The 26,848-nt window shown below is 41.3% G+C and overlaps 2 protein-coding genes across 2 annotated transcripts; both read left to right on the forward strand.

Annotated features, from left to right (window-relative positions):
* Positions 1-1,823: 1,823 nt before the first annotated feature.
* LOC139457813 (uncharacterized) lies at positions 1,824-3,104 on the forward strand. Its single transcript, XM_071239159.1, has one exon. It carries the CDS (start codon positions 1,879-1,881, stop codon positions 3,100-3,102), a length of 1,224 nt encoding a protein of 407 aa, XP_071095260.1. The 5' UTR covers positions 1,824-1,878; the 3' UTR covers positions 3,103-3,104.
* A 2,845-nt stretch (positions 3,105-5,949) lies between these two features.
* Positions 5,950-11,623, forward strand: LOC139457814 (uncharacterized). The gene is made up of 2 exons (XM_071239160.1): positions 5,950-6,012; positions 7,979-11,623. Exon 2 carries the CDS (start codon positions 8,041-8,043, stop codon positions 9,262-9,264), a length of 1,224 nt encoding a protein of 407 aa, XP_071095261.1. The 5' UTR covers positions 5,950-6,012; positions 7,979-8,040; the 3' UTR covers positions 9,265-11,623.
* Positions 11,624-26,848: the final 15,225 nt, after the last annotated feature.

Below are 26,848 nucleotides of genomic sequence, written 5' to 3' on the forward strand. Positions count from 1 at the left end.
ATATGCCGTGATATAACTTAAATACTGTTAAAAGCGGCGGTAAACCCAACTCACTCACTCACTTCTGATCAGTTCAGTCATGAATTGTTGGTTAGGCATTACTTAGAAGTTGACGGTTTCCAAAGTAGACACAATTTATGGATTACAACTTCTTTAATACTGTAAAGGCGACGTTTCGGTATAAATCTTTACACAGTTGTCAAGAAATACAGAAAGTCAAGAAAGTCTTTCTTGACAACGGTATAAGGATCTATACAGAAACGTTGCCTTTACAGTATTACAGGGATGTGAAATCTCCGCGGAAACGCGGAAAATTGCGTTTTTTAAAACAGTAGTCCTCGGAAAAAATCATCTTCCGCGTAAAAATTTAATTAAATTATTTTAAAAAAAACACTCCGTAAAATATGATCGAAAACCGGACATTTGGCGCGGATTGTCCTGTTTTCGATCAGGGCTTTCACCAGCATAGGTTTTCGGACATCATACGTTTTCTGTCACGAATACTTGCACTATAACGTGGGGTGTGGCGTCACACATAAATTGTAAATACTCAGAGTCAGCTGATGGCTTGTTTTTAAGATAAAGTTGTCTTTTAGCCTGTAAGTGAATGAGATGTTTTACAGTTGTTCATGTGATAAGCGAAGAAACTATTAATGTTTCTTCAGCGTCCAAAATCCCATGTCATGGGGATATATGTTGTATTAATGTCTTATGTTTGCAATGGAGTTTGTTTGTTTTTCATCAAAAGGTAAGTACAAGGTAAGTTTTTTTCAATATGCTTCAACATGGGGAAAGGGTCAGACATTGCACGCTTGTGACAGTTGTCTTTGTGTCTGGGGGATGGGGGTTGAAGTTTATGGCAGTATTGCTCCCAGACCTGGCGGGTAGCCCGATTTTTTAAAAGTACTGATTTAACTTCGAAATTATACTGCATCTGCCATCTTGTTTATTTGACTTATTGACTTTTGCCATTGACTTATTACATTTCTTGGTGTGAATGATGTCCAAACTGCACGAAATTGCTTAAAATGCAATCAAATGTTTAAAAATTTCTTGGGGGGGGCATGCCCCCATACCCCCCTAGACATTTTCTCTTTTTTCGGGAAAAACTGCTCACATCCCTGGTATTTAAGAAGTTGTTATCCATAAATTGTGTCTACTTTGTCAGTTCAGTCATTAAAATTAAAACATGTATGTGTTAACTGTTTCAACAAACTCTCAGAGGCTGGTCGAACTAACGAAATACATATATGTATGCATGTTAAATACTCATAGTTTGTTAACTTTCCACACGATGTTTTTAGACGGAAGCAAGGTGGATTCATTGGGAAGTGTGTGTGTGTGTGTGTGTGTGTGTGTGTGTAGTTCTAGAGGTTTTTTTCTGGCTTATTTGATAATGCAATGGGTTGCATTTTTTTATGAAATTCTTCTTAATCGTGTAGACGTTGGCAAGGGAACAATAGGATACCCTACACACAAAGAACCTATTGAGGTAGATGGTTAGTTGATGCATGTCACCGTGTGTTAACAGTACGTTGTACATGTGTCTGTGTTATGCAGTGTAGAAACATGAATAGGGTCAGTTACGTTAGGACGTTTCTAGGGTGTAGAGGTGAATGAAAGAGTTGGGTGTTTGAGGGCTATCGGATCGAAATACACAAACCCGTTAAGGTAGACAGTAACTGGAAGAATTGTATTGTATTGTATTATTATTATTATTATTATTATTATTATTACTTTTGGAGAAGGTCCGAATGCTGGAGGGTTGTTGGTAGTAAAACCTGATGACAAATCTAAGAGGTTTTTTTTTTTTCAGACCAGAATTTTACGAAAGAATAGCTTACAACTGAATAACAATTGAAAAAACCTGCAGCAGCTATGTCCACCCGGCTTTTCTATTCTGCGATAAGAACACATCTACGGTTGCACAAGGGATTTGCAGCTGTTCCAGTGAGATACTATGCAGATATTCCGAAAGCATATCGCCCGTATGGAAAAACGGGCGACGGACATTATGGATCAACACTCGGAAAACAGAATGTTGGATATGTCGAACCCGTACGAGAAAAGATTCTCAGTTTGGCCAAAACCATTCCTTTCAGTTCCAAGGACTCGGTCTTCAACATTGGCGACTACGCTGCAGCTGATGGATCCACCGCCATGGCCATATTTGGTGAGTTGTTGACAACTTTGACAGATCATCATGGCCCCGACACCCAGTTCCAGGTTATCTATGAAGATATGGAAATGAATGACTTCAACTCCCTGTTCAAACGTATGTCAGGAATCATCCCTGATCCGCCGTCCTACCTTCTGGAAATGGACAACGTCTATGTTCTTGCTTCAGGGACAAACTTCTATAAGCAGTGTGTGCCTTCAAACTCAATGCATTTCATTATGTGTTTGACATCTGTCCACTGGTTGTCAAAGACTCCAACGACCTTTAAGGACTCAATATACAAAGATGCCATGAGTAGTGCTGAGGAGAAGACTGCACTGCACAAGCAAGCCGATTTGGACTGGGAGACCTTTTTACTGAGAAGAAGTAGAGAACTGAAACAGGGAGGTCTGCTTGTAATAGGTGCTTGCTGTGAGTTTGTAGACAGAAACAGTGGAGAAATAAGACACCTTGTTGATTCTTTTGTACGACTGCTGAATGAAGTATGGAAGGAATACAGCCAATCTGGTAAAATCTCCAAAGAAGAGTTCTTGAATACAAATTGGTCTGCTTGTCTTCATAACATGGACCAGCTGAGAAAACCGTTCGATGACAAACTGTCAGCTGTTTCAGGGTCAGGACTATCACTTTTGTCAGCTGAAACTGCAGTCAACCCTGATGTATTTTACAACGCCTGGAGAAAGAAGAAAGACGAGGAAGGAATTGATGATAGGGAGGAGTTTGCCAGGATGTACGTATCCGCTCACAGGAACTGGAGCAACAGTACCTTCATGAATGGTCTCTCAGACTCCCGATCACTGGAGGAGAAGGAGAGGATAGTTGATGGGATGTATGATGTTGTGGAGAAACGAATTGCAAGGATGAACCCAGAGACATTCAAGGATGATTTGAGATTTATATATCTTGTGATCAGAAAAGAATAGTCAACCAATAAGTCATGAAAGAAGAGCTGCCTTGGAGCCATTCTTCACAGGCAATCATTGATAACTAATAACAATGCAAAATCCTTATTATGTGTAATCCATGTTGGGAAATAATTGGTATTCATTACATATGAAACATTTATACAATACATGTACTAATAACTTGTTATGATTTATAGACATGTTTAGAAAATAATGATTGCGGTTTTGCACATACAGAGTATTTGAGCTTTAAAATGCAAGCATTATAGAATGAAAGGGGTATACTTGTTGGTATGTGTGGAAAGTATGCTTTTGCTTCACACACAGTTCATCACCCTACTTCAATATATTGGTCTTTGATGGTTCTTTCTTTTCAAATGACCATTCGCATACATTGTTACATTTTACAGATATGCTTTAATCCGAATTCATGGTATTCGATTTATATGGTCGTTTTTAACGCCACGCGTTGCAATATTCCAGTTAGATGACGGCGGTCTGTAAATAATCGTCTCCGCTCCGGATCAGACAATCCAGTGATTGACATCATGAACATCGGTCCACGTAGTTTGCATGCTACGACATGCATCAACCAAGTCAGCCAGTCTGACCACCCGTTCCCACTAGTCGCTATCTTGTGACAAGCATTGGGGTTGTATAATCACAGAGGTTGTATGTGTTGTAAAATGGCATATAAGTAACGTTATAAATAAAGTATAAATTCCATACTTCATAAGAAAGGTAATATAAATAATGTGAGTAACTGCAGAGGAAATTAATGGACATCTGCGGTAAAATATTTACACGTGTTTTAAATTATAGACTTAAATCTGTCGTAGATCTCTTCAACAAAAACCCGTAGAGCTGGATTTCATACTGGCTTTTCTATATTATAACTGATAATATTATTATACCACAATCACTAATTCGGAAACAGCTTTCAAAATCCATGTGTATATTTCATGGTGCTTTTCATTCTATCAGTAGAGATGTTTTTATTGTATGTGTTAGCTCAACACGTTATTAAAGGCAGCATTCTGAATATAATTCATGATATGTATTCTAAGAAAACAACAGCTGTTAAAATATAAAATGTTAGTATTTCCGAATATTTTTATATGTTTAAGTGGTGTTCAACAAGGCTGGATTTTAAGTCCACTTCTTTTTTTCGTTTGTTTATAAACAAACTTGAAGATGAATAACAGCAGTATAGCGGGAGACGTAGAGAACAGTTTCATGTGTGTGGTCGGTGAAATAGATTTCCAAAACAATGGTATGACATGTTGAGAAGATTGGACGAGCAAGGTAGAATTACATGGGCCTCATATGTTAAGAAATTACTTTATTCGAATGGTTTTGATAATGAGTGGAATAAACAAAGTGTTGAAAACATTAATTTATTTCTTTTAGAATTTCAACAAAGTGTAATAGACTGTTTTGTTCTTTTTTTCAAAGTTCAAATTTAGATTGTTACTCCACATTTAAGTCAAGAGACAAAAGAAGGTATTTAACATTTTTTTCAGAATTGTAGAATTACAAATTATGAAAACTATAGGTAGGCGGGTTTGAGACCTTGTCATTATATACTAAATATATCAAAGATTCCCTATTTTAACGTTCTTCATTATCATAATTCCAATTTGTACTTGAACTTCCCTCTGTCACTATTGGTATTGTACCTCAATTTTGTAGAAATATTGTACTTGAGCATGTAGCCTTTATACTGAAATAACTTAATTATGACGACTGACAAGATGCCTTTGTGTATTCTTGAAACCAAACGATTGGGACAGATCATAACAAAAGCTAACGCGTTTTAAACTTCTATTCCAATAGGGGTCACAGGTGGCCCAGTCGTCTAAGGCGCCACGATTCGATGTGCAGAGTTGCGTCCCTTCGGCACGCCAGAAACCTATGATTGTGGGTTCGAATCCCGGTTCGATATGTTTCTAGGTTTGTCAGCACCATACCCGTGCTCGTGGGTTTCACCGAAGTGGTAAACGTCTGAGACCCGAAACATACCCGACCTATTCAGAGATGAGTACATTTAAATTTACACAAATGGAACAAAAGAATATTTCCTAATCTGGACACTTCTTAATCCGGACGATTTTATTGAGAACAAACCAGTCGCATTAACTTAATGTCACTTTATACGAACATGCGTTACTTACGAGAAGTTGAAGGATTAATACTTTCTATACAGTACACTAAATGTCCAACGCATACATTCCAAATAAAAGTGAAATACTGTTTCATGCAGAACTTAACCCAACTTACCTCTAACAAATGTGATTACATACAAGAGAGAGCAGAAAGTCGTGGGTTGGATAGCCGGCCGCGTCATACCAAAAGACGTTAAAAGATGTCACTTGTTGTTACCCTGCCTGGCGTTTGGCATTAAGGAGCCACAAGAAGGACTGGTCGGCTCGGAGTCAGTAAACTGTGTCTGATGGCAGTTGTGTTCATATTTCGGATGTGAGTCTCTCACTGAGCATTCATCTGTCTCAGGTGGGCACAGACACGGACCTGATTTTCAGGTGTGGGCACCATCAGGCAGGGGTTAACAAACCTTCAGATTAACAGATCAGTTGATAATTTCAAGATGTGAAAAGACCCTGAGGACATGTAACCTCACTAAAATATTACAGACTTGATACTACATGCAACTATTTAATAATGAATGAAAGGATCAGCATTCCTCAACAAGACACACACGAAGCTTTGACAAACAATTCGCAAAGTTCATTTCTCGAGGGCACATTTCACACGGGGCTATGGCTTGATGCATTGGGAGATGCACTGGCATGCATCGTCACGCTTCTGATAGCTGCACAGCTATTGCGTAACTTTATTGCAGTCAGAAGCTGATCAGCCTTGATCTGGGGACGAGCCGCTACAAGCACAGGCACAGAACGTGTGGTGAATGTAAGTGTACTATACGCATATACTAATGTATTTCACTGATTATGTTTCTAAAACAACAGTTTGGGACGTGATAAACAAGTTACACGGGATGGTTATGACACACACTTTTATTTTCTCACTTTCATTCTCTTTAATCAGTTCAGTCATTATTATCAAAACATGGATCTGTTGACGGTTACCACAAACTCTCAGAGATTGGTCGAACTAACGAAATACATATATGTATGTCCGTTAAATACTCATAGTCCATTAGCTTTCCACACAATGATTTTAGACGGAAGCAAGGTGGATTCATTGAGAAATATTCCAGTTAAGACTATCTATTACTGACGATAGTACATATCTTCCATGAAGCTTCCCTTTGACCAATCTAGCTGTGTGTGTGTGTTGGTGTGTGTGTGTGTAACACAACTGTTATCAGACAGTATGTATATGTGGCGGCAATACTGGTGAATCCATCTGTTTCTACCTCCGATGCTCAGTTATTTAAACAATGAAGTTATGTTCATGGAGAGTGAAAACTGGAATCTGATGGTCTAATTATTATAATGAAATCGTATTTTCATGTCAAACGCCCCTCTCTATATTCAAACGCGGACACGGGAATATGATATTCTCATTGGAAAATTGTAATTGTTTTTTTTTTTTCAAATTGTTCGCATGAAGAATCTCAATTAATCCAAGCTAGATTTCGTTTGGTGTTGTCGGACTATGTACCTAAATGGCTCCATGTGATGTACATGCATTTTATAAGTGTGAATATATGGCAAGGATTATGGAGATACGACGTGTGTGCATAGTTTGTGTTTTACACCGTTTAAATATTCAAACTAGTGACAGTGTCAGAGGTTTCAGCTGAGTTTTTGAAAGCATAATGGATTATGGGTTGCATTTTTCTATAAAATCCTGTGTAGAGCTTGGCAAGGGAACAAAGGATACCCTACACACAAAGAACCTGCCGAGGTAGCTGGTTACTTGATGCATGTCACCGTGTGTGAACAGTACTTTGCATGCTAAACATGTGTCTGTGTTATGCAGTGTAGAAACATAAATCGTGTCAGTTACGTCAGGAAGTTTTTAGGGTGTAGAGGTGAATAAAAGAGTTAAGTGTTAGATGGCTTTCGGAACGAAATACACAAACTCGTTAAGGTAGACAGTAACTGGCATCAGGTCACCGTGTCTTTACAGTGTATTGAATATGCCTGTCTTGTACACAGTGTTTGGCAAAAATAGATGATTATGACCCTGATACAGTTAATCAATTCAATATGCAAGCGGGGGGAGTTGGGTGGGATGGATGGGTTCTAACGGAATGTTTTGTTCAGCTATTGCCTCAAAATATGCATTATCATTATTATTATTTTTATCATTATTGTTGTTGTTGTTGTCGGAGTATGTGAAGAATCCCCAACACTGCAGCCTTCTGCATTACCCAGATTGTTAGAAGGGCTATATTCCTCGTACCAAATCCGGGTACTGACCCAATGTCAGTCAACAGATAGGGAGGTATCAAACCTAGTGCACCGAGAACAATGGGCAGTCGGACAACTTTGGATGCAGGCGTGACATTTCGAAAGCTAGGTCCGCATATTTGCCATGTTTTTTCCTCATTCTTGTCAATCACATTTGTGTCAAAAGGTACAGGACTCGGCAGGGTTGCTCATCGTTACAACTCACTGCACATAAACTCGATGCAGTGGTCGTTCAGATCTATAGCCTTTTCTTGAAAAACTGAGTCTGGGCCGATTTGATATGGCACTTTGCTTGGTTGACACTCATTTCTGTACCGTCCAGCAGTACAGAACCATCAACAAAATCAACACTGACATTGAGATTATGTCCCACATCCTTGGCTCGTTTAAGAAAACTGTGGAATGCCTTGTTTTCATTATGAGTCATTATTATTATTGTTATTATTGTTATTATTACTACTACTACTACTACTACTACTATTACTATTTTTCAGGCCAGAATTTTACGAAAGAATAGCTTACAACTGAATAACAATTGAAAAATCCTGCAGCAGCTATGTCCACCCAGGTTTTCTATTCTGCGATAAGAACACATCTACGGTTGCACAAGGGATTTGCAGCTGTTCCAATGAGATACTATGCAGATATTCCGAAAGCATATCGCCCGTATGGAAAAACAGGCGACGGACATTATGGATCAACACTCGGAAAACAGAATGTTGGATACGTTGAACCCGTACGAGAAAAGATTCTCAGTTTGGCCAAAACCATTCCTTTCACTTCCAAGGACTCGGTCTTCAACATTGGCGACTACGCTGCAGCTGATGGATCCACCGCCATGGCCATTTTTGGTGAGTTGTTGACAACTTTGAAAGATCATCATGGCCCCGACACCCAGTTCCAGGTTATCTATGAAGATTCAGAAATGAATGACTTCAACTCCCTGTTCAAACGTATGTCAGGAATCATCCCTGATCCGCCGTCCTACCTTCTGGAAATGGACAATGTATTTGTTCTTGCTTCAGGGACAAACTTCTATAAGCAGTGTGTGCCTTCAAACTCAATGCATTTCATTATGTGTTTGACATCTATCCACTGGTTGTCGAAGACTCCAACGACCTTTAAGGACTCAATATACAAAGATGCCATGAGTAGTGCTGAGGAGAAGACTGCACTGCACAAGCAAGCCGATTTGGACTGGGAGACCTTTTTACTGAGAAGAAGTAGAGAACTGAAACAGGGAGGTCTGCTTGTAGTAGGTGCCTGCTGTGAGTTTGTAGACAGAAACAGTGGAGAAATAAGACACCTTTCTGATTCTTTTATACGACTGCTGAATGAAGAATGGAAGGAATACAGCCAATCTGGTAAAATCTCCAAAGAAGAGTTCTTGAATACAAATTGGGCAGTTTGTCTTCATAACATGGACCAGCTGAGAAAACCGTTCGATGACAAACTGTCAGCTGTTTCAGGGTCAGGACTATCACTTTTGTCAGCTGAAACTGCTGTCAACCCTGATGTATTTTACAACGCCTGGAAAAAGAAGAAAGACGAGGAAGGAATTGATGATAGGGAGGAGTTTGCCAGGATGTACGTATCCGCTCACAGGAACTGGAGCAACAGTACCTTCATGAATGGTCTCTCAGACTCCCGATCACTGGAGGAGAAGGAGAAGATAGTTGATGGGATGTATGATGTTGTGGAGAAACGAATTGCAAGGATGAACCCAGAGACATTCAAGGATGATTTGAGATTTATATATCTTGTGATCAGAAAAGAATAGTCAACCAACAAGTGATGAAAGAAGAGCTGCCTTGGAGCCATCTTCACAGGCAAACATTGATATCTAATAAAAATGCAAAATCCTAATTATGTGTTATCCATGTTGAGAAATAATTGGTATTATTCACACGGACATACTCATATGATTTTACAACACCCACATTAATGTAATGTGAAACTTGTTTGTGCCAGTAAAATGTCCAATTTAACTCGACCGTCTCTGTGGTCTAGTGGTAGAGCTTCGGCCGTTAAAAGATGGTACTTGTTGTAACCCTGTCTGGCGCTCGGCATTAAGGGGCTAAAACAAGGACAGCTCGGCTCGGAGTGAGTACACTGTGTCTGAGTGGGGTATTCATGTTAAACTGCAGCATGGTATCTCAGTGAGCTAGTACAATAAATCGACATCAGTCCGGACAAGTGCAAGCAGCCACACCTACACACACACGTACATGCACGTCGCTATATAAGTGCAATAATCGTGGACGCAACGTTAAACCCCATTTCTCCTCACCTCACCTCCAATTTAACTCATACAATTTGTTGTTGGTAAAGCCATATGGCAGAAGGATCACACATCACATGATCCTGTATCCGGTTTACCCTTGTGATGTATTTTGGTTGGGATAGATGCCAACCTTATATAATAAAGGATAATCCAAACGCACCATTTGTATGTGTGGAAAGTATGCTTTTGCTTCACACACAGTTCATCATCCTACTTCCTTACGATTCTGTAAATGAGGAGTACTATGCAGAATACATATACCGTGTACTTTAAGTGTACATAATGTTTATTTTCGCCAAATATATTGGTCTTTGTGGGTCCTTTCTTTTCAAATGAACATTCGCATACATTGTTACATTTTACAGATATGCTTTAATCCGAATTATGTTGGTTTTTAACGCCACGCGTTGCAACATTCAAGTTATATGACGGCGGTCTCTCAGTAATCGTCTCCGGACCAGACAATCCAGTGATTGACATAATGAACATCGATCCACGTACATGTAGTTGGCATGCTATGACATGCAACAACCAATTCAGCAAGTCTGACCACCCGTTCCCAGTAGTCGCTATCTTGTGACAAGCATGGGTTTGTATATTCACAGAGGTTGTATGTTTTGTAAAATGGCATATAAGTAACATTATAAATAAAGTATAAATTTCATGCTTCATTTTCTATAACTCTTATTTATTGTTACACCACAATCACTGATTCGGAAACAGCTTTCAAAATCCATGTGTAGATTTCATGAAGCTTTTGATTCTATCTGAAGATATTTTTTTATGGAATGCGTTAACTCAACACGATATTAAAGGCAACATTCTGAATATAATTCGTGATATGTTTTCTAAGAAAGCAACAGCTGTTAAAATATCAAATGTTAGCATTTCCGAATATTTGTATATGTTTAAGTGGTGTTCACCAAAGCTGTATTCTAAGTCCACTTCTGTATGGTATGTTTACAAACAAATGTTTACACAGCTGACAGATACACATATCCATGCACACAACTACATAAAAATGAAAAGTTTAAAGGTTGTATACAGTCACTCACTATGAAAGCCACAGGTGCTTACCATAGATTAAAAACGATTTTCATGAGATTAAAAACGATTTTCATGATGATATCCCGATAAAGTTAGCAATAATATTGATAAAACCCTCATCGAACCAATAATGTAATACAATTGTGAAGTTTGGGGTATAGATTTTACAATGTTAAAAAATATCGATACACTTCTTACAGAAAGAATACAGCTTTAGTTTTATTCAGCATTACTACGTGTTTAGGAGAAGCAAGAAAACACATAACTGTGGATGTCAGGCAGAATTATTCTAACTAGTAGTCCCAATAATAATAAAAATAGTTGATTAGAAGTTCTGTATAGATGACACGACAAACATGTTTTAGCAGCAAATATCAATCTTTCTGGTTAAAATGTCTGCTCGGTTAAATGAAACAAACTTTTGAAGTAGTAAACACAAATAAATGTAATGAATCTACTCTAAATGTCAGAATATGTTCAAGCATTCAATAAGGGATTCCCTTATATCCAAATGCAAGTTAAGAACAGGCTGGTCAAGTCATCTGTAAATATTGAAAATAATCTTACATGTAAAAACAAATGTCATAGGTCATATTTCTCAAAAGTTCCAGATTGAAATATATGCCTGATATAACTAAGAACCACTATTCCATGAACAAAATTTTATCTTTTAATGGTATCTCTAGTAAAGAATTAACTAAGATATTACAATACATCTATCAAAGTCTACGAGTGCGTAGTAAACTACTTAGTAAATCCGATATGTCCAGAAATAATAAGTTGTTTTGAAACTTTCGCATCTAGATCAGGAGTATCTACATTTTATTTTTTTCTGTTTGTTTCTACTAGAAATGCATATACATTTAAATTGTCAAATTGTCCTGACATGATGAGTATATTTCTGATAGATCCACCTGATAGATCCTTTTCTATTGAATGTCGCGCTATGGCTGAAAACCTTTGCGACGTAAAACTTCATATTTCCATTCCATTCCTTTTGTATTCCTTTTGTATTTTTTACTACTACTGCTGCCACTGTGGTTATTACCAATGTTATTACAATACCTTTATTATATGTCAAGCATCATATTAGTTATCAAATAATTATAAAATGCGCTGTACAGCTGTAAATAATATTGTTTATCTGTATGTGTATATGGGCCAATGGCCTTTCATACAATAAAGATTGATTGATTGATATCTATAATTATAAATAGATTCCTTGTAAGAACAACAAAACCATAGTTTTGCTCAATTCTCATTTTGTTTCCATATTATTATAATACACGTGCTTTAAAGTGAAATTGTTATCTTGTACCTCTTTTTTATTTTGAACGTAAGTGTGTGTTTTTTACTCTCTGTATATAAGTACAGAATATTTTGTTATAGTTTGTCATAGTGTAATATTGCCAATGTTTCTTCATGGAATGTTACGCAATAAATATCTCATCGAAAAAATCTTTGTGGTATGATAATTTGTTACAGTTATGTTAGCCCAGTCGCATTGTGCGCTTCAATGCGCTATGCAGGGTTGTGTCCCTTGGGCAAGCAAGAAACTAATGACAGTGTGTTCAAATGACGGTTTGCACCGATTATGTTTCTGGGATTGTCAGCACCATACCCGTGCTCGTGGGTGTCACCGAAGTGGTAAACGTCTGAGACCGGCATCACTCTGGGCTTTCCTCCCACACATCAAGCTGACACGCCGTGATGTAACTGGAATACTATTCAAAACGGCGTCACTCTCTCACTGAACATAACTCTTTCTGTGCGGTTCCGTTTGGTCAACATGGTTTGTGATTACTTCCGGTTCAGATTTGAAAGATGTCTAGAAGAATGTTACAAGGTTCAACCCAACGTGAATATATCCTGCAACCGTTTTATTTTTTTAGGAATATACTGACTACAGACCAATCAGCTCATTCCCTTTGTACCCAGAAGCAAAGAACTTGTGTGTGTGTAATCTCTGCCGGAAGTTAAAAAACTGTCAATGCAATGAATCATGCAGAACCCTAAACCACCCCACGAAACGGTATGAATCATAGATTCCATACAGTGAAACAATACTGTGCTCAACTATGCACAGCAAGCACCATACATGTGATTATGAAGACGACTAATCTAGTGGTAGAGCGTCCGCCCGGAGAGCGGAAGGTCCGGGGTTTGATCCCCGGCCGCGTCCTTCCAAAAGACTTAAAAGATGGTATTTGTTGTTACCCTGTCTCGCGCTCGGCATTAAGGGGCTAAAACAAGGACTGGTCGGCTCGGAGTCAGTATACTGTGTCTGAGTGGGGTATTCATGTTAAACTGCAGCATGGTATCTCAGTGAGCTAGCAATATAAATCGGCATCAGTCCGGACTAGTACAAGCAGCCACACACACACATACACACACGCGCGCTATATAAGTGCAATAACCTTGGACGCAACGTTAAACTCCATTTCTCTTCACCTCATCTCCAATTTAACTCATACAATTTGTTGTTGGTAAAGCCATATGGCAGAAGGATCACACATCACATGATCCTGTATCCGGTTTACCCTTGTGACGCTAAACCCAATTTCTCCTCACCTCAGCTCACAAAGTTCATATCAAACCCGCTGTTTTAATCGTGTTAAACAATAAGTTGCAATGGCAGTGTGAATGGAGAAAGAGCGCGGGTAACCTGTTTGACCAGACTTCCTCCCTGGAATTTTTCTCGCTGGATGCCTGAATAACTTACGATACATTGTACAGGGAGTGGGCATTAGAAATTTTCGGGTAAGGGGGATAATCACTCTCTCTCCAAACCAAAGCCAGCTAACAGTTTGAATAAGATACAATTTACAGCATTGCAAGGTGAGTACGTGACAAAGCTCTATACTACGCCTATTGCCAAAGGCGATAATCGTTCAGTGCGCAATAGCTTATTCTTACAAAATATAGATCGGTTAACTTGCACGAAAGGAGATATATACTCTTCAAAAAAAGAAACGCACAGGTAGTATGGAGGTCATTGAACTTGACTACACAAAAATTCTGGTATATAAACTGGATATATGTTATTGTTGGTGGCCCCATGGGTCAAAACACAGCCATTGTCCATTTGCAATGTCTTAAACGGCATTGTTTTCACACTTGTTCAAACATGTCATGGAGGAAAACAGTAAAGCATAATGCACGTGCAAGTTATGACATTCGTAACTCGTGGTAGTGGCTATGAAAAGGCAAGCATGAGCCAATAACTTGTCATTCAATCGTCAACATTTTTCAAGTTCGAAAATGCCGAGACTCAGCACTGCCGATCGGAACATCGCCACAGGACGTATCCAAAGAGATGAATCACAGTGTTCTGTTTGCACGCCACTTCAATGCACACAACAGCACCATTTGCCGCCTTTGTGACCGATACACACAGTTCAATTCCACTGCAGACCGTCCGAGAACCGGTCGACCAAGAGTTACCGCACCAGCACAGGATCGGTACATTCGACTGTTACACATACGTCATCGCAATGCCACAGCTACGGAGACTGCAGGACGCATCCCTGGTTTGTGGAGGATATCGGGCCAGACTGTCAGGAACCATCTTCGCGAGGCTGATTTCCGACCTAGAAGACCAGTTATCGTCCCTGTTTTGCAACAGATCCATCGACAGCGACGCTTGCGTAAGCAGCCTTGGAGAAACTGGAGACGAGCGTGGTTCAGCGATGGCCCAAGTACATGTCTTTGTCTGAATCATGTCCTGAATAGGCCCATGTACACTTCTTAGTCTGATTCATGTACTGAATAGGCGCAGGTACACTTCTTAGTCTGATCCATGTGCTGAATAGGCGCAGGTACACTTCTTTGTCTGATTCATGTGCTGAATAGGCCCAAGTACACATCTTTGTCTGATTCATGTGCTGAACAGGCCCAAGTACACTTATTTGTCTGAGTCATGTCCTGAATAGGCCCAAGTAGATATCTTTGTCTGATTCATGTGCTGAATAGGCCCAAGTACACTTTTTAGTCTGATTCATGTGCTGAATAGGCCCAAGTACACGTCTTTGTCTGATTCATGTGCTGAATAGGCCCAAGTACACGTTTTTGTCTGATTCATGTGCTGAATAGGCCCAAGTAGATGTCTTTGTCTGATTCATGTGCTGAATAGGCCCAAGTACACTTTTTAGTCTGATTCATGTGCTGAATAGGCCCAAGTACACGTCTTTGTCTGATTCATGTGCTGAATAGGCCCAAGTACACTTCTTAGTCTGATCCATGTGCTGAATAGGCCCAAGTACGCTTCTTAGTCTGATTCATATGCTGAATAGGCCCAAGTACATGTCTTTGTCTGATTCATGTGCTGAATAGACCAAGGTACACTTCTTAGTCTGATTCATGTGCTGAATAGGCCCAAGTACACTTCTTAGTCTGATTCATGTGCTGAATAGGCCCAAGTACACGTCTTTGTCTGATTCATGTGCTGAATAGGCCCAAGTAGATGTCTTTGTCTGATTCATGTGCTGAATAGGCCCAAGTACACGTCTTTGTCTGATTCATGTGATGAATACCCCCAAGTAACACATTCACATTACAAAAATTGTCCACGTTGGGCCCCGCTTCACATTTTTAGCAACCCCCTAAGAGCGCTTTTTGGAAGATGGCGTTGACTTCAACGTTTCATTGGGAGGACAGAAGCTCAAGATGAAAATGGACGATTTCCTTCTCAATGATACCAGAAATAGTGCCTCCTAGTTGCGTGTTGATACCTTGTGGTGCGGCCGACGCTACAGCAAGAACTCCCCCAGTCAGGGCGACATATTGCCTCTACATCCCAGGCCTCTCGTGTCAGGTGTGATGCTGCAACAATAGGCCATGTGACGGGTTCTTGGAGCTATTTTGATCTGATTATCACCAGGTTCATATTCATTTACATGAGGACAAGGCAGACAACTCGTGTTTACCCATGAAATACATTCCGAATACAGTAGAGGTGACGTAATGTAACGCCACATACAGCAATATTCCATCAATATCACTAAGGATTGGGGTGAATGAACGAATGTTGTATAATGCCGCATTCAGTAATATTCCAGCTATATTCTCAAAACACCTGTGCGTTTCTTTTTTGAAGAGTGTACTTTGAAGATATTCACACAAACAATTACAGGCAACAACCTTGTGCTTTTTATCTTTAATCTGCCACAAAAAAGGCAAAAAGGCAAAAGATAATATCATATGATTTAATGGATTTAACAGTCATAGTCATCATCTGTGGGGCGGTCGGGTAGCCTAGTGGTTAAAGCGTTCGCTCGTCACGCCGAAGACCCGGGTTCAGGTCCCGACATGGGTAAAATGTGTGAAGCCCATTTCTGGTGTCCCCCGCCGTGATATTGCTAGAATATTGCTAAAAGCGGCGTAAAACCATACTCACTCACTCACTCACTCACTCTCATCCTCTGCACAGCGAATCGCGGCGCCTAAGACGACTGGGCCACTCGTGCCCCTAAGTAGAAAACTACTTATTATAAAAATGTATGCTTATCTATCATTTTCAGAGTACATGAAATCCTGCTGGTTGGTGGGTGCAAAAAGCCAGTTGGTGCTGTCATCCTTCTTGTGTTTGCTGAATAATGTACATGTTCAGATTGTCCAGGTCATTCACTCTATTATTCTTCAGGGGGGCACGGGTGGCCCAGTCGTCTAATTAAGGCGCCGCGATTTGCGTCCCTTGGGCACGCCAGAAACCAATAATTGTGGGTTCGAATCCCGGTTCGCCCCGATTATGTTTCTAGGTTTGTCATCACCATACCCGTGCTCCTGGGTTTCACCGTAGTGGTAAATGTCTGAGACCTGCATCACTTCGGGCTTTCCTCCTACATTAAGCTGACACGCCGTTATGTAACTGGAATACTGTTAACAGCCGCGTTAAACCCAACTCACTATTATCCTTCATGTAAGTTTTGTTCTTCTCAGCGCAACTCAACACAACGGGTAAACTCAGTCCTATTAAACCTAGACAAAACTTGAATAAGTGGATGAAGAATATCCATACATTGACATACAATGCCTAGATAATACAGATTGATGTCAACACAGTGTGAGTGATGTCTGACACGAGAGACGCGTTGGAGTCGGATGGGGAAGTCGGCCAATGTGACGAGGAGGAGATGCATAAAGCGTGTATGGTTGTCAAACATACGTTGGTCGCTTACAACCAATCAGATACTGCTTTTACATGCGCCTGGTACAAAATGGCGTCGGCAAGTTCACCGCTTTCACCTTCAACTGTGGCCTGCATGTAGTGTCGTGTGCAATTGCAAGCGACGGATGCACTTGATGAAAAGATATCACAAATCTGTATTCATCTATGTGGGAAAATAGCTTTTTGAGTTTTCTCAAGTGAACTTTGGAGTAATAAAAGGTTACCAATTCAGTCGTGTCCGAAATCCATTAATTATGTACCTGCAAATCCCATGATAATTACTGGAGAAATAAACAGGATTTTCAAGTCGAAAAGATTATCTATTTAACTAAGGGATGTGCCCTTGTCTTATATCATACAAACGATACATGACAAGAACATTTTATGTTTGTTTGTTGTTTAACGCCGCTACTGATACAATGTTCCAGCCATATGACAACGGTCTGTAAATAATCGAGTCTGGATTAGACAATCCAGTTATTGACATCATGAGCATCGATGCAGGCAATTGGGATGCGATGTCATGCATCAACCAAGTCAGCGAGCCTGACCACCCGATCCCGACAAGCATTCGTCATTGAAGACCTATTCTTACCTGAATCTTCACGGGAAAGAACATTAAACAATATTTTATATGCATATTAGTTCCTGCGTCAATATTACGATACGGAGTAGACGTCCAGCACTGTTTAGCACAAGAGCAGACTCTAGGCCAGTTAAAAAACATCCTTGTTTCTCTTCAAATTTTCAAAACTGTCTGTAGGGAGACGGATTTTAATTATTTAATTTGCCATCGCACAGGAGTCAACAAGAGTAAACGTGCGTCTCATGCACGACGTAGCCTTCTTCGACCATGCCACTTCAACACAACCACCCCACACATCCCCACCCCCTAAACAACCACCCCCCACACAACCACACCACCGACCCACATACCACCACCTCACATAACCCCACCCCACACACCCCAAACCCCACACACAACCACCCCACACTCCCCCACCCCAAACATAATCACCCCACACACACACACCCGAAACACGACCACCCCACACTCTACCACCACACACACAACCACCCCACACAAAACCACCCCACACACCCCCATCCCACACACAACCACCCAACACTCAACCACCCCACACACAATCACCCCACACACCCAAATCCAACACACAGCCGCCCCACACACCTCCATCCCCCATACAACCACCCCACATACCCCAAACCCACACCCAACCATCCCCCACACAACCACCCCCCACATAACCACCCCACACAACCCAATCCCCCACACAACCACCCCACACACAACCACCCCACACCAAACCATCCCCCACACAACCACCCCACACCCAACTACCCCACACCAACCACACCCCACACACAACCACCCCACACTCAACCACAACACACACAACCACCCCACACAGCTCCATCACACACAACCACCCCACACACCCAAATCCAACACACAGCCGCCCCACACACCTCCATCCCCCATACAACCACCCCACACACCCCAAACCCACACCCAACCATCCCCCACACAACCACCCCTCACACAACCACCCCACACAACCCAATCCAACACACAGCGACCCCACACACCTCCATCCCCCACACAACCACCCAACACACAACCACCCCACACCCAACCACCCCCCACACAACCACCCCACACCCAACTACCCCACACCAACCACACCCAAAACACAACCACCCCACACTCAACCACAACACACATAACCACCCCACACAGCTCCATCACACACAACCAACCCACGCACCCCCAACCCACACACCCGACACCTCACACACAACCACCCTACACATCCCCACCCCACAAACCACCACCTCACACACCACCACCCAACACACAACTACCCACGCACCCCCAACCCACACACCCTACACCTCACACACAACCACCCTACACATCCCCAACCCACACACCCTCACCCCCCACACAACCACCCAACACACCCCCACCCCACAAACCACCACCTCACACACCACCACCCCACACACAACCACCCCACACACAACCACCCCCACACCCCACACCCCCCACACAACAAGCCCAAACAAACCCAACCCTAACACCCCAACCACATACACAACCACCCCACACACAACCACCCCACATACAACCATCCACACACCCCAACCACATACACAACCACCACATACACAACCACCCCACACACAACCACCCCACATACAACCATCCACACACCCCAACCACATACACAACCACCACATACACAACCACCCCACACACAACCACCCCACATACAACCATCCACACACCCCAACCACATACACAACCACCACATACACAACCACCCCTCACACAACCACCCCACATACAACCATCCACACACCCCAACCACATACACAACCACCCCTCACACAACCACCCCACATACAACCATCCACACACCCCAACCACATACACAACCACCACATACACAACCACCCCACACACAACCACCCCACATACAACCATCCACACACCCCAACCACATACACAACCACCACATACACAACCACCCCACACACAACCACCCCACATACAACCACCCACACACCCCAACCACATACACAACCACCCCTCACACAACCACCCCACATACAACCATCCACACACCCCAACCACATACACAACCACCCCACACACAACCACCCCACATACAACCATCCACACACCCCAACCACATACACAACCACCACATACACAACCACCCCACACACAACCACCCCACATACAACCATCCACACACCCCAACCACATACACAACCACCCCACACACAACCACCCCTATACACACCACACACACAACCACCACACACACAACCACCCCACATACAACCATCCACACACCCCAACCACATACACAACCACCCCACACACAACCACCCCACATACAACCACCCACACACCCCAACCACATACACAACCACCCCTCACACAACCACCCCACATACAACCATCCACACACCCCAACCACATACACAACCACCCCACACACAACCACCCCACATACAACCATCCACACACCCCAACCACATACACAACCACCACATACACAACCACCCCACACACAACCACCCCACATACAACCATCCACACACCCCAACCACATACACAACCACCCCACACACAACCACCCCTATACACACCACACACACAACCACCACACACACAACCACCCCACATACAACCATCCACACACCCCAACCACATACACAACCACCACATACACAACCACCCCACATACAACCATCCACACACCCCAACCACATACACAACCACCCCACACACAACCACCCCTATACACACCACACACACAACCACCACACACACAACCACCCCACATACAACCATCCACACACCCCAACCACATACACAACCACCACATACACAACCACCCCACACACAACCACCCCACATACAACCACCCACACACCCCAACCACATACACATCCACCCCACGGTTGGAAGTTTGACGGGCCTGGGGCCAACGAACGATCGTTTCTAAACAGTGCTAAATACATGTCGGGAGGGAGAAGTGCAAGGGGCAGGATAGCTTATGAAAAACAAGACAAGTTAAGAGTCCTAAATGAAAATTGTGCAGTTGCCAGTCCAGTCTGACAGCGTGTTAAACATTAACGTTTGCCTGACTTGGAGTCGATTATTGAAACGCCGTCGTTACAAATTTTGAATATTACCGACTGCAGAAAAACGGCATTCGCCCACTAACTCGTGTTCTCATCTCCCTCGTTGATATGTGCACAGCAACATATTTTCAATCCGTTAGTCCTCCAAAATACCATATAGTTTTCGTTAATTTTTTTTTTAATTTCCTAACGTCCTTTCTATATATAGACGCTTTTAACAAGCTATTTGTCCGCCCTCTTATGAAGATTAGGATAGTAATGTTTTGCACAAAGCACTCAATGTCACACCAACTCCGGTGTGATACCATGCACACAAAGAGGAGATCCTTTCTCATCAAACGGTGAAGACAAACGCACAAAAAATAGTCACATGGGATATATTTCATAATTTTCCCGAAATCGGACTCCCCTTGCAATAATGTGGGAACAGTGCGAGTTTCTATAGCGAAGGACGCAGTTTTATATACGACAGTTCTTTACCAGTGAAACGAGAGCTGTCATTGTGAGTGATGTCAATAGCTGAATACAAACCCACAAACGTGAATAATGGTGTAATTGACAATAAGTCGCACCACCCTGCAGCGTCACTGCTGTCGGTTACTGAAGATGTCTGTCAAGTCTGAAATACAATCCACCATGTTATTATTTTTTTTAAAGTAAGGGCTCGTTGTCTGTCAAATGTGCTGTGTAATACTCGTGAACAGAAGAGCTCCATTGAAACTAACAACCCGGAACACGCATACAGAAATGTAAATTTCACTGTTGAAATATACAAGCTTGAACGTTGTTCGTCGAAGTATGAAGATGATTTCACAATGAAGATCCCTCTCGACATCTAACCAACTGGTGAGGGATGTTATTTAAATAATCAACTCTCGACGAGAGCAAGTTTCAAAAGAGCGCGAATTTTAGTCTTTATATTGCACAGAGGAAATATGCGATGTGTTTCCTCGTGGTATTTTAATTGTTTGGTTTAGAAAAGTTTAAAGTACATATTTTGAGAAAGTAATCGTTTTTGTATGAGTATCCACATATAGCCGTCGCGGTGTTAAACGACTCGTGGTATTGCGTGGGCATAAAACGTGGCCCTATGGAGTGAGTGAGTTTTTACGCCTGTTTTAGCAATATTCCAGAGTATATCTGCGGGGGACTTCGGCAATGGACTTCACACCATGAATACCCTGTTGGGGAATTACACCTGGGCATTCAGCCTGACGAGGGAATGCTTTAACCACTTGGCTACCGGACCGTCAGTGTTTTTTATGAGCAGTAGGTAGATATAAAGCCGTCGTCCTAAATGTGTGCCGTTTCATACATCATACATTCTATTTGTAATTTGTTTGCTTTGTTTGTTTGTTTGTTGTTTAACGCCGCACTCAGCAATATCCCAGCTATATGACAGCGGTTTGTAAATAATCGAGGCTGGACCAGACAATCCAGTGATTGATATTATGAGCATCGATCCATGCAATTGGGATCGATGACATGCATCAACCAAATCAGCGAGCCTGACCACCCGATCCCGTTAGGTGTCTTTTACGATAAGCATAGTCACCTTTTACGGCAAGCATGGGTTGCTGAAGACCTATTCTATCCCGGATCTTCACCATTTGTTTGTGAAAGGTCTTAAGGGGCCTTATCGGTATGCGAAAGAGAGAAACTAGACTAACTATGAAATCTTACATTATACGATACATTTCTTTCCTCTCTAATGCTCTTTTCCACATGCTGATTTCATATGTGGAAAGAGCTGGCTGGACCTGCTTATGTTTTGAAGGTATAAATTTCATAAACCCAAAACATTCGACAGTCAAGGTGAAAGACTTGGTACATACCTGCATTGTCAATTTATTATATTTGTTTTCACTTAATGTTTGATGTGGTGTATACATGGAATCTATATATAAAATACATCAAGTATATTTTAAGACGCCTTTATACCTGCGTTCCAGTGAGATTTATCGCGTCAATAACGATGGGACATAATGGCTGCGCTTGATTCGAAGACCGGTGACGCCGTATAAATCTACCCTAGTGCCCTGGTACTCCGGAGAATGCCTACCGGCGTGAACTCTCACCCAGGTGATGTATGTCTCACATCAATATTGTATCAACATTGTATCAACATTAGATCGACATTGTATCAACATTGTATCATCAGCTAGTGTATCAACATTGTATCAATATTGTATCAACAGTGTATCAACATTGTGTCAATATTATATCAACAGTGTATCACCATTTTATTAATATTAGATCAACATTGTATCAATATAAGATAAACATTGTATCAATATTAAATCAACATTAGATCAAAATTGTAACAACATTGTATAAACATTAGATCAATATTGTATCAACATTGTATCAACATTACATCAACATTGTATCAATATTACATCAATATTGTATCAACATTGTATCAATATTAGATCGACATTGTATCAATATTAGATCAACACTGTATCAACATTGTATCAATATTAGATCAACACTGTATAAATATTGTATCAACATTGTATCAACATTACATCAACATTGTATCCATATTAGATCAACCTAACATCAACATTAGATGAACCTTATATTAACATTATATCAATACTAAATCAACATTATATCAACATTAGATCAACAGTGTATCATCATTTTATTAATATCAAATCAACATTGTATCAATATAAGATAAACATTGTATCAATATTAAATCAACATTAGATCAATATTGTATCAATATTACATCAACAGTGTATCAGTATTAGATCAATATTACATCAACATTGTATCAACATTAGATCAACATTGGATCAACATTGTATCAATATTACATCAACAGTGTATCAGTATTAGAACAATATTACATCAACATTAGATCAACATTGTATCAACATTGCATCAACATTAGATAAACATTGAATCAACATTGTATCAAAATTACATCAACAGTGTATCAGTATTAGATCAATATTACATCAACATTGTATCAACATTGCATCAACATTAGATCAACATAGTATTAGCATTGCATCAACATTAGATCAACATTGTATGAAGATTGTATAAACATTAGATCAACAATGCATCAACATTAGAACCACACTAGATTGACATAAGGTCAAAATTAGATCAACATTAGGGCAACCAGATCAACACTGCATCAACGTTGCATCAACATTAGATCAACGTTGCATCAACATTAAATCGCCATTGTATCAACTTAGATCAACCTAAGATCAACATTAGATCAATATTAGATGAACAATAGATCAACATTGTGTCAACAGTAGATCAACATTGTATCAACATTATATCAACATTGCTTCAACATTAGATCAACATCAGATCAATCATTGTATCAATGTATTGTATCAATATTAGATCAACAAGTATCAACGTTGTATCAACATTAGATCCACATTTTAAAAAAACGTTAATGGATAAGTTTATGGATAACATTGCATTTAGCGACGCTTCAATGTATAGATGAGCCAACTAGCATACAGGTAATTGGATGAAGCCAGATTCACAGTAAGGTTAACAAATAACACACAGGTCATGAAGCCACATGTACAGTAAGGATAACAAATAACACACATGCCATGAAGCAGACGGGTAATGAAGCCAGATGTACAGTAAGGATAACAAACAGCACACAGATCATGAAGCCACATGTACAGTAAGGATAACAAATAACACACAGGTTATGAAGCCACATGTACAGTAAGGATAACAAATAGCACACAGGTCATGAAGCCACATGTACAGTAAGGATAACAAATAGCACACAGGTCATGAAGCAGACGGGCAATGTAGCCACATGTACAGTAAGGATAACAAATAAAACACAGGTCATGAAGCAGACGGGTAATGAAGCCAGATGTACAGTAAGGATAACAAATAACACACATGCCATGAAGCAGACGGGTAATGAAGCCAGATGTACAGTAAGGATAACAAACAGCACACAGGTCATGAAGCCACATGTACAGTAAGGATAACAAATAGCAAACAGGTCATGAAGCAGACGGGCAATGTAGCCAGATGTACAGTAAGGATAACAAATAACACACAGGTCATGAAGCAGACTGGCAATGTAGCCAGATGCACAGTAAGGATAACAAATAACACACAGGTCATGAAGCCAGATGTACAGTAAGGATAACGATTGGCACACAGGTCATGAAGCAGACGGGCAATGAAGCCAGATTCACAGTAGGGATAACAAATAACACACAGGTCATGAAGCAGACGGGCAATGTAGCCACATGTACAGTAAGGATAACAAATAACACATGTCATGAAGCAGACGGGCAATGTAGCCAGATGTACAGTAAGTATACAATGATTCAAATGATTAATAGTTATGACAAGCTGATTGGGTCGGGATTAAAATAGTAAAGTTCTTGATTAGGTTTCATCCAAGTATCGGGGGAACAGGTGGCCCAGTTGTCTAAGGCGCCGCAATTCGCTGTGCAGAGTTGCGTCCCATGGATACGCCAGAAACCTATGATTGTGAGTTCGAATCCCGGTTCGCCCCGATTATGTTTCTAGGCTTATCAGCACCATACCCGTGCTCGTGGGCTTCACCGAAGTGGTAAACGTATGAGACCTGCATCACTACGGGCTGCTTATCAACATTAGATTGTTCTAAGGCGTTTAAACACTTTTTCTGCATTTAGATAAAAAAAAAATATTGTCTTTTAAATACACATTAAGTTTGACGCCGTGTTGATGTGTCTGTGTAAGTAATTTGACGTGTGTGTGTGCGTCTGCATGTGTCTGTGTGTGTACAACGAATTTCCTAACTCAACTTAACATTAGACATTGTGTAGGTATGTGTCTTAATTTAACTTATGTGATCATGACTTTATACTTAGTCTCTCTGGGGGCACGGGTGGCCCAGTCGTCTAAGGCGCCGCGATTCGCTGTGCAGAGTTGCGTCCCTTGGGCACGCCAGAAACCTATGATTGTGGGTTCGAATCCCGGTTCGCCCCGATTACGTTTCTAGGTTTGTCAGCACCATACCCGTGCTCGTGGGTTTCACCGAAGTGGTAAACGTCTGAGACCTGCATCACTTGGAGCTTTCCTCCCACATTAAGCTGACACGCCGTGATGTAACTGGAATACTGTTCAATCAATCAATTGATTGATTGGAATACTTTTCAAAGCGGCGTTGAACCCAACTCACTCACTCACACTCACTTAGTCTCTCTCTCTCTCACTTTCTCACTCTCTCTCTCTCTCAATCTCTCACTCGCTCTCACTCACTCTCTCTCCCTATCTCTCTCTTTCTCTCTCTCTCTTTCTCTCACTCTCTGTCTCACTCTCTCCTACTCCCACTCTCTCATTCTCTCTCACGCTCTCATTCTCTCTTTCTCTCACTGTCTCCTTTTCTCTCACTCTCTTCTTCTCTCACTCTCTCTTTCTCTCATACTCTCTCTCTCACTCACATTCTCTCTCTTTCTCTCACTCTCTCCCTCACCCTCTCTCTCTTTCGCTCCCTCTTTCTCTCATTCACTCTCTCTCTCTCACTCACACTCTCACTTTCTTTCTCTCACCCTGTCTCTTTTTCTCTCACTCTCTCTCTTTCTCTCTCCTTCTCTCACTCTCTCTCACACTCTCTTTCTCACTCTCTCTCTTTCTCTCACTCTCTTTCACTCTCATTACCTCCCCTCTCTCTCACACACTCTCTCTCTCTCTCTCTCTCTCTCTCTCTCTCTCACTCTCTCTCTCTTCCTCCCACATTTAGCAGACATGCAGTGATATAACTGGAATAGTGTTCCAAGCAGCCTTAAACCCAGTAGTCACTCACTCACCCACTCACTCCAGACACACTTACGTCAGCCAGTCTGAAATAATCATGGTGTCGTATTCTCATCCCCTTACCACCTCTTGGATCCTATACACACACCCTTTTCAATCCTGTGATGAGACAAGAGAGTTCGCCAATACTTGAGGGTTATAGTCTAACATTCCTCTAAATCACTGAGAGAGGGGTGAGACAAAGTACCTCAATTACTCGGACACATATAGCCCGAAGTAGTCACATTTCACAAGAAATACGTGTAGCGATGAGCGAAGGAGAGGGGTCACGGCTATTTTTTCATGTTGTTTTTTCCCTCAATCTATAAGCATTTATATACACTAAAGTTAACAAACCATATTCTTTGAACGACTCTGCAA

This window comes from Haliotis cracherodii, unplaced genomic scaffold, assembly GCF_022045235.1.
Source record: "Haliotis cracherodii isolate W230 unplaced genomic scaffold, xgHalCrac1.p SCAF_12, whole genome shotgun sequence".
Taxonomy (NCBI): domain Eukaryota; kingdom Metazoa; phylum Mollusca; class Gastropoda; order Lepetellida; family Haliotidae; genus Haliotis; species Haliotis cracherodii.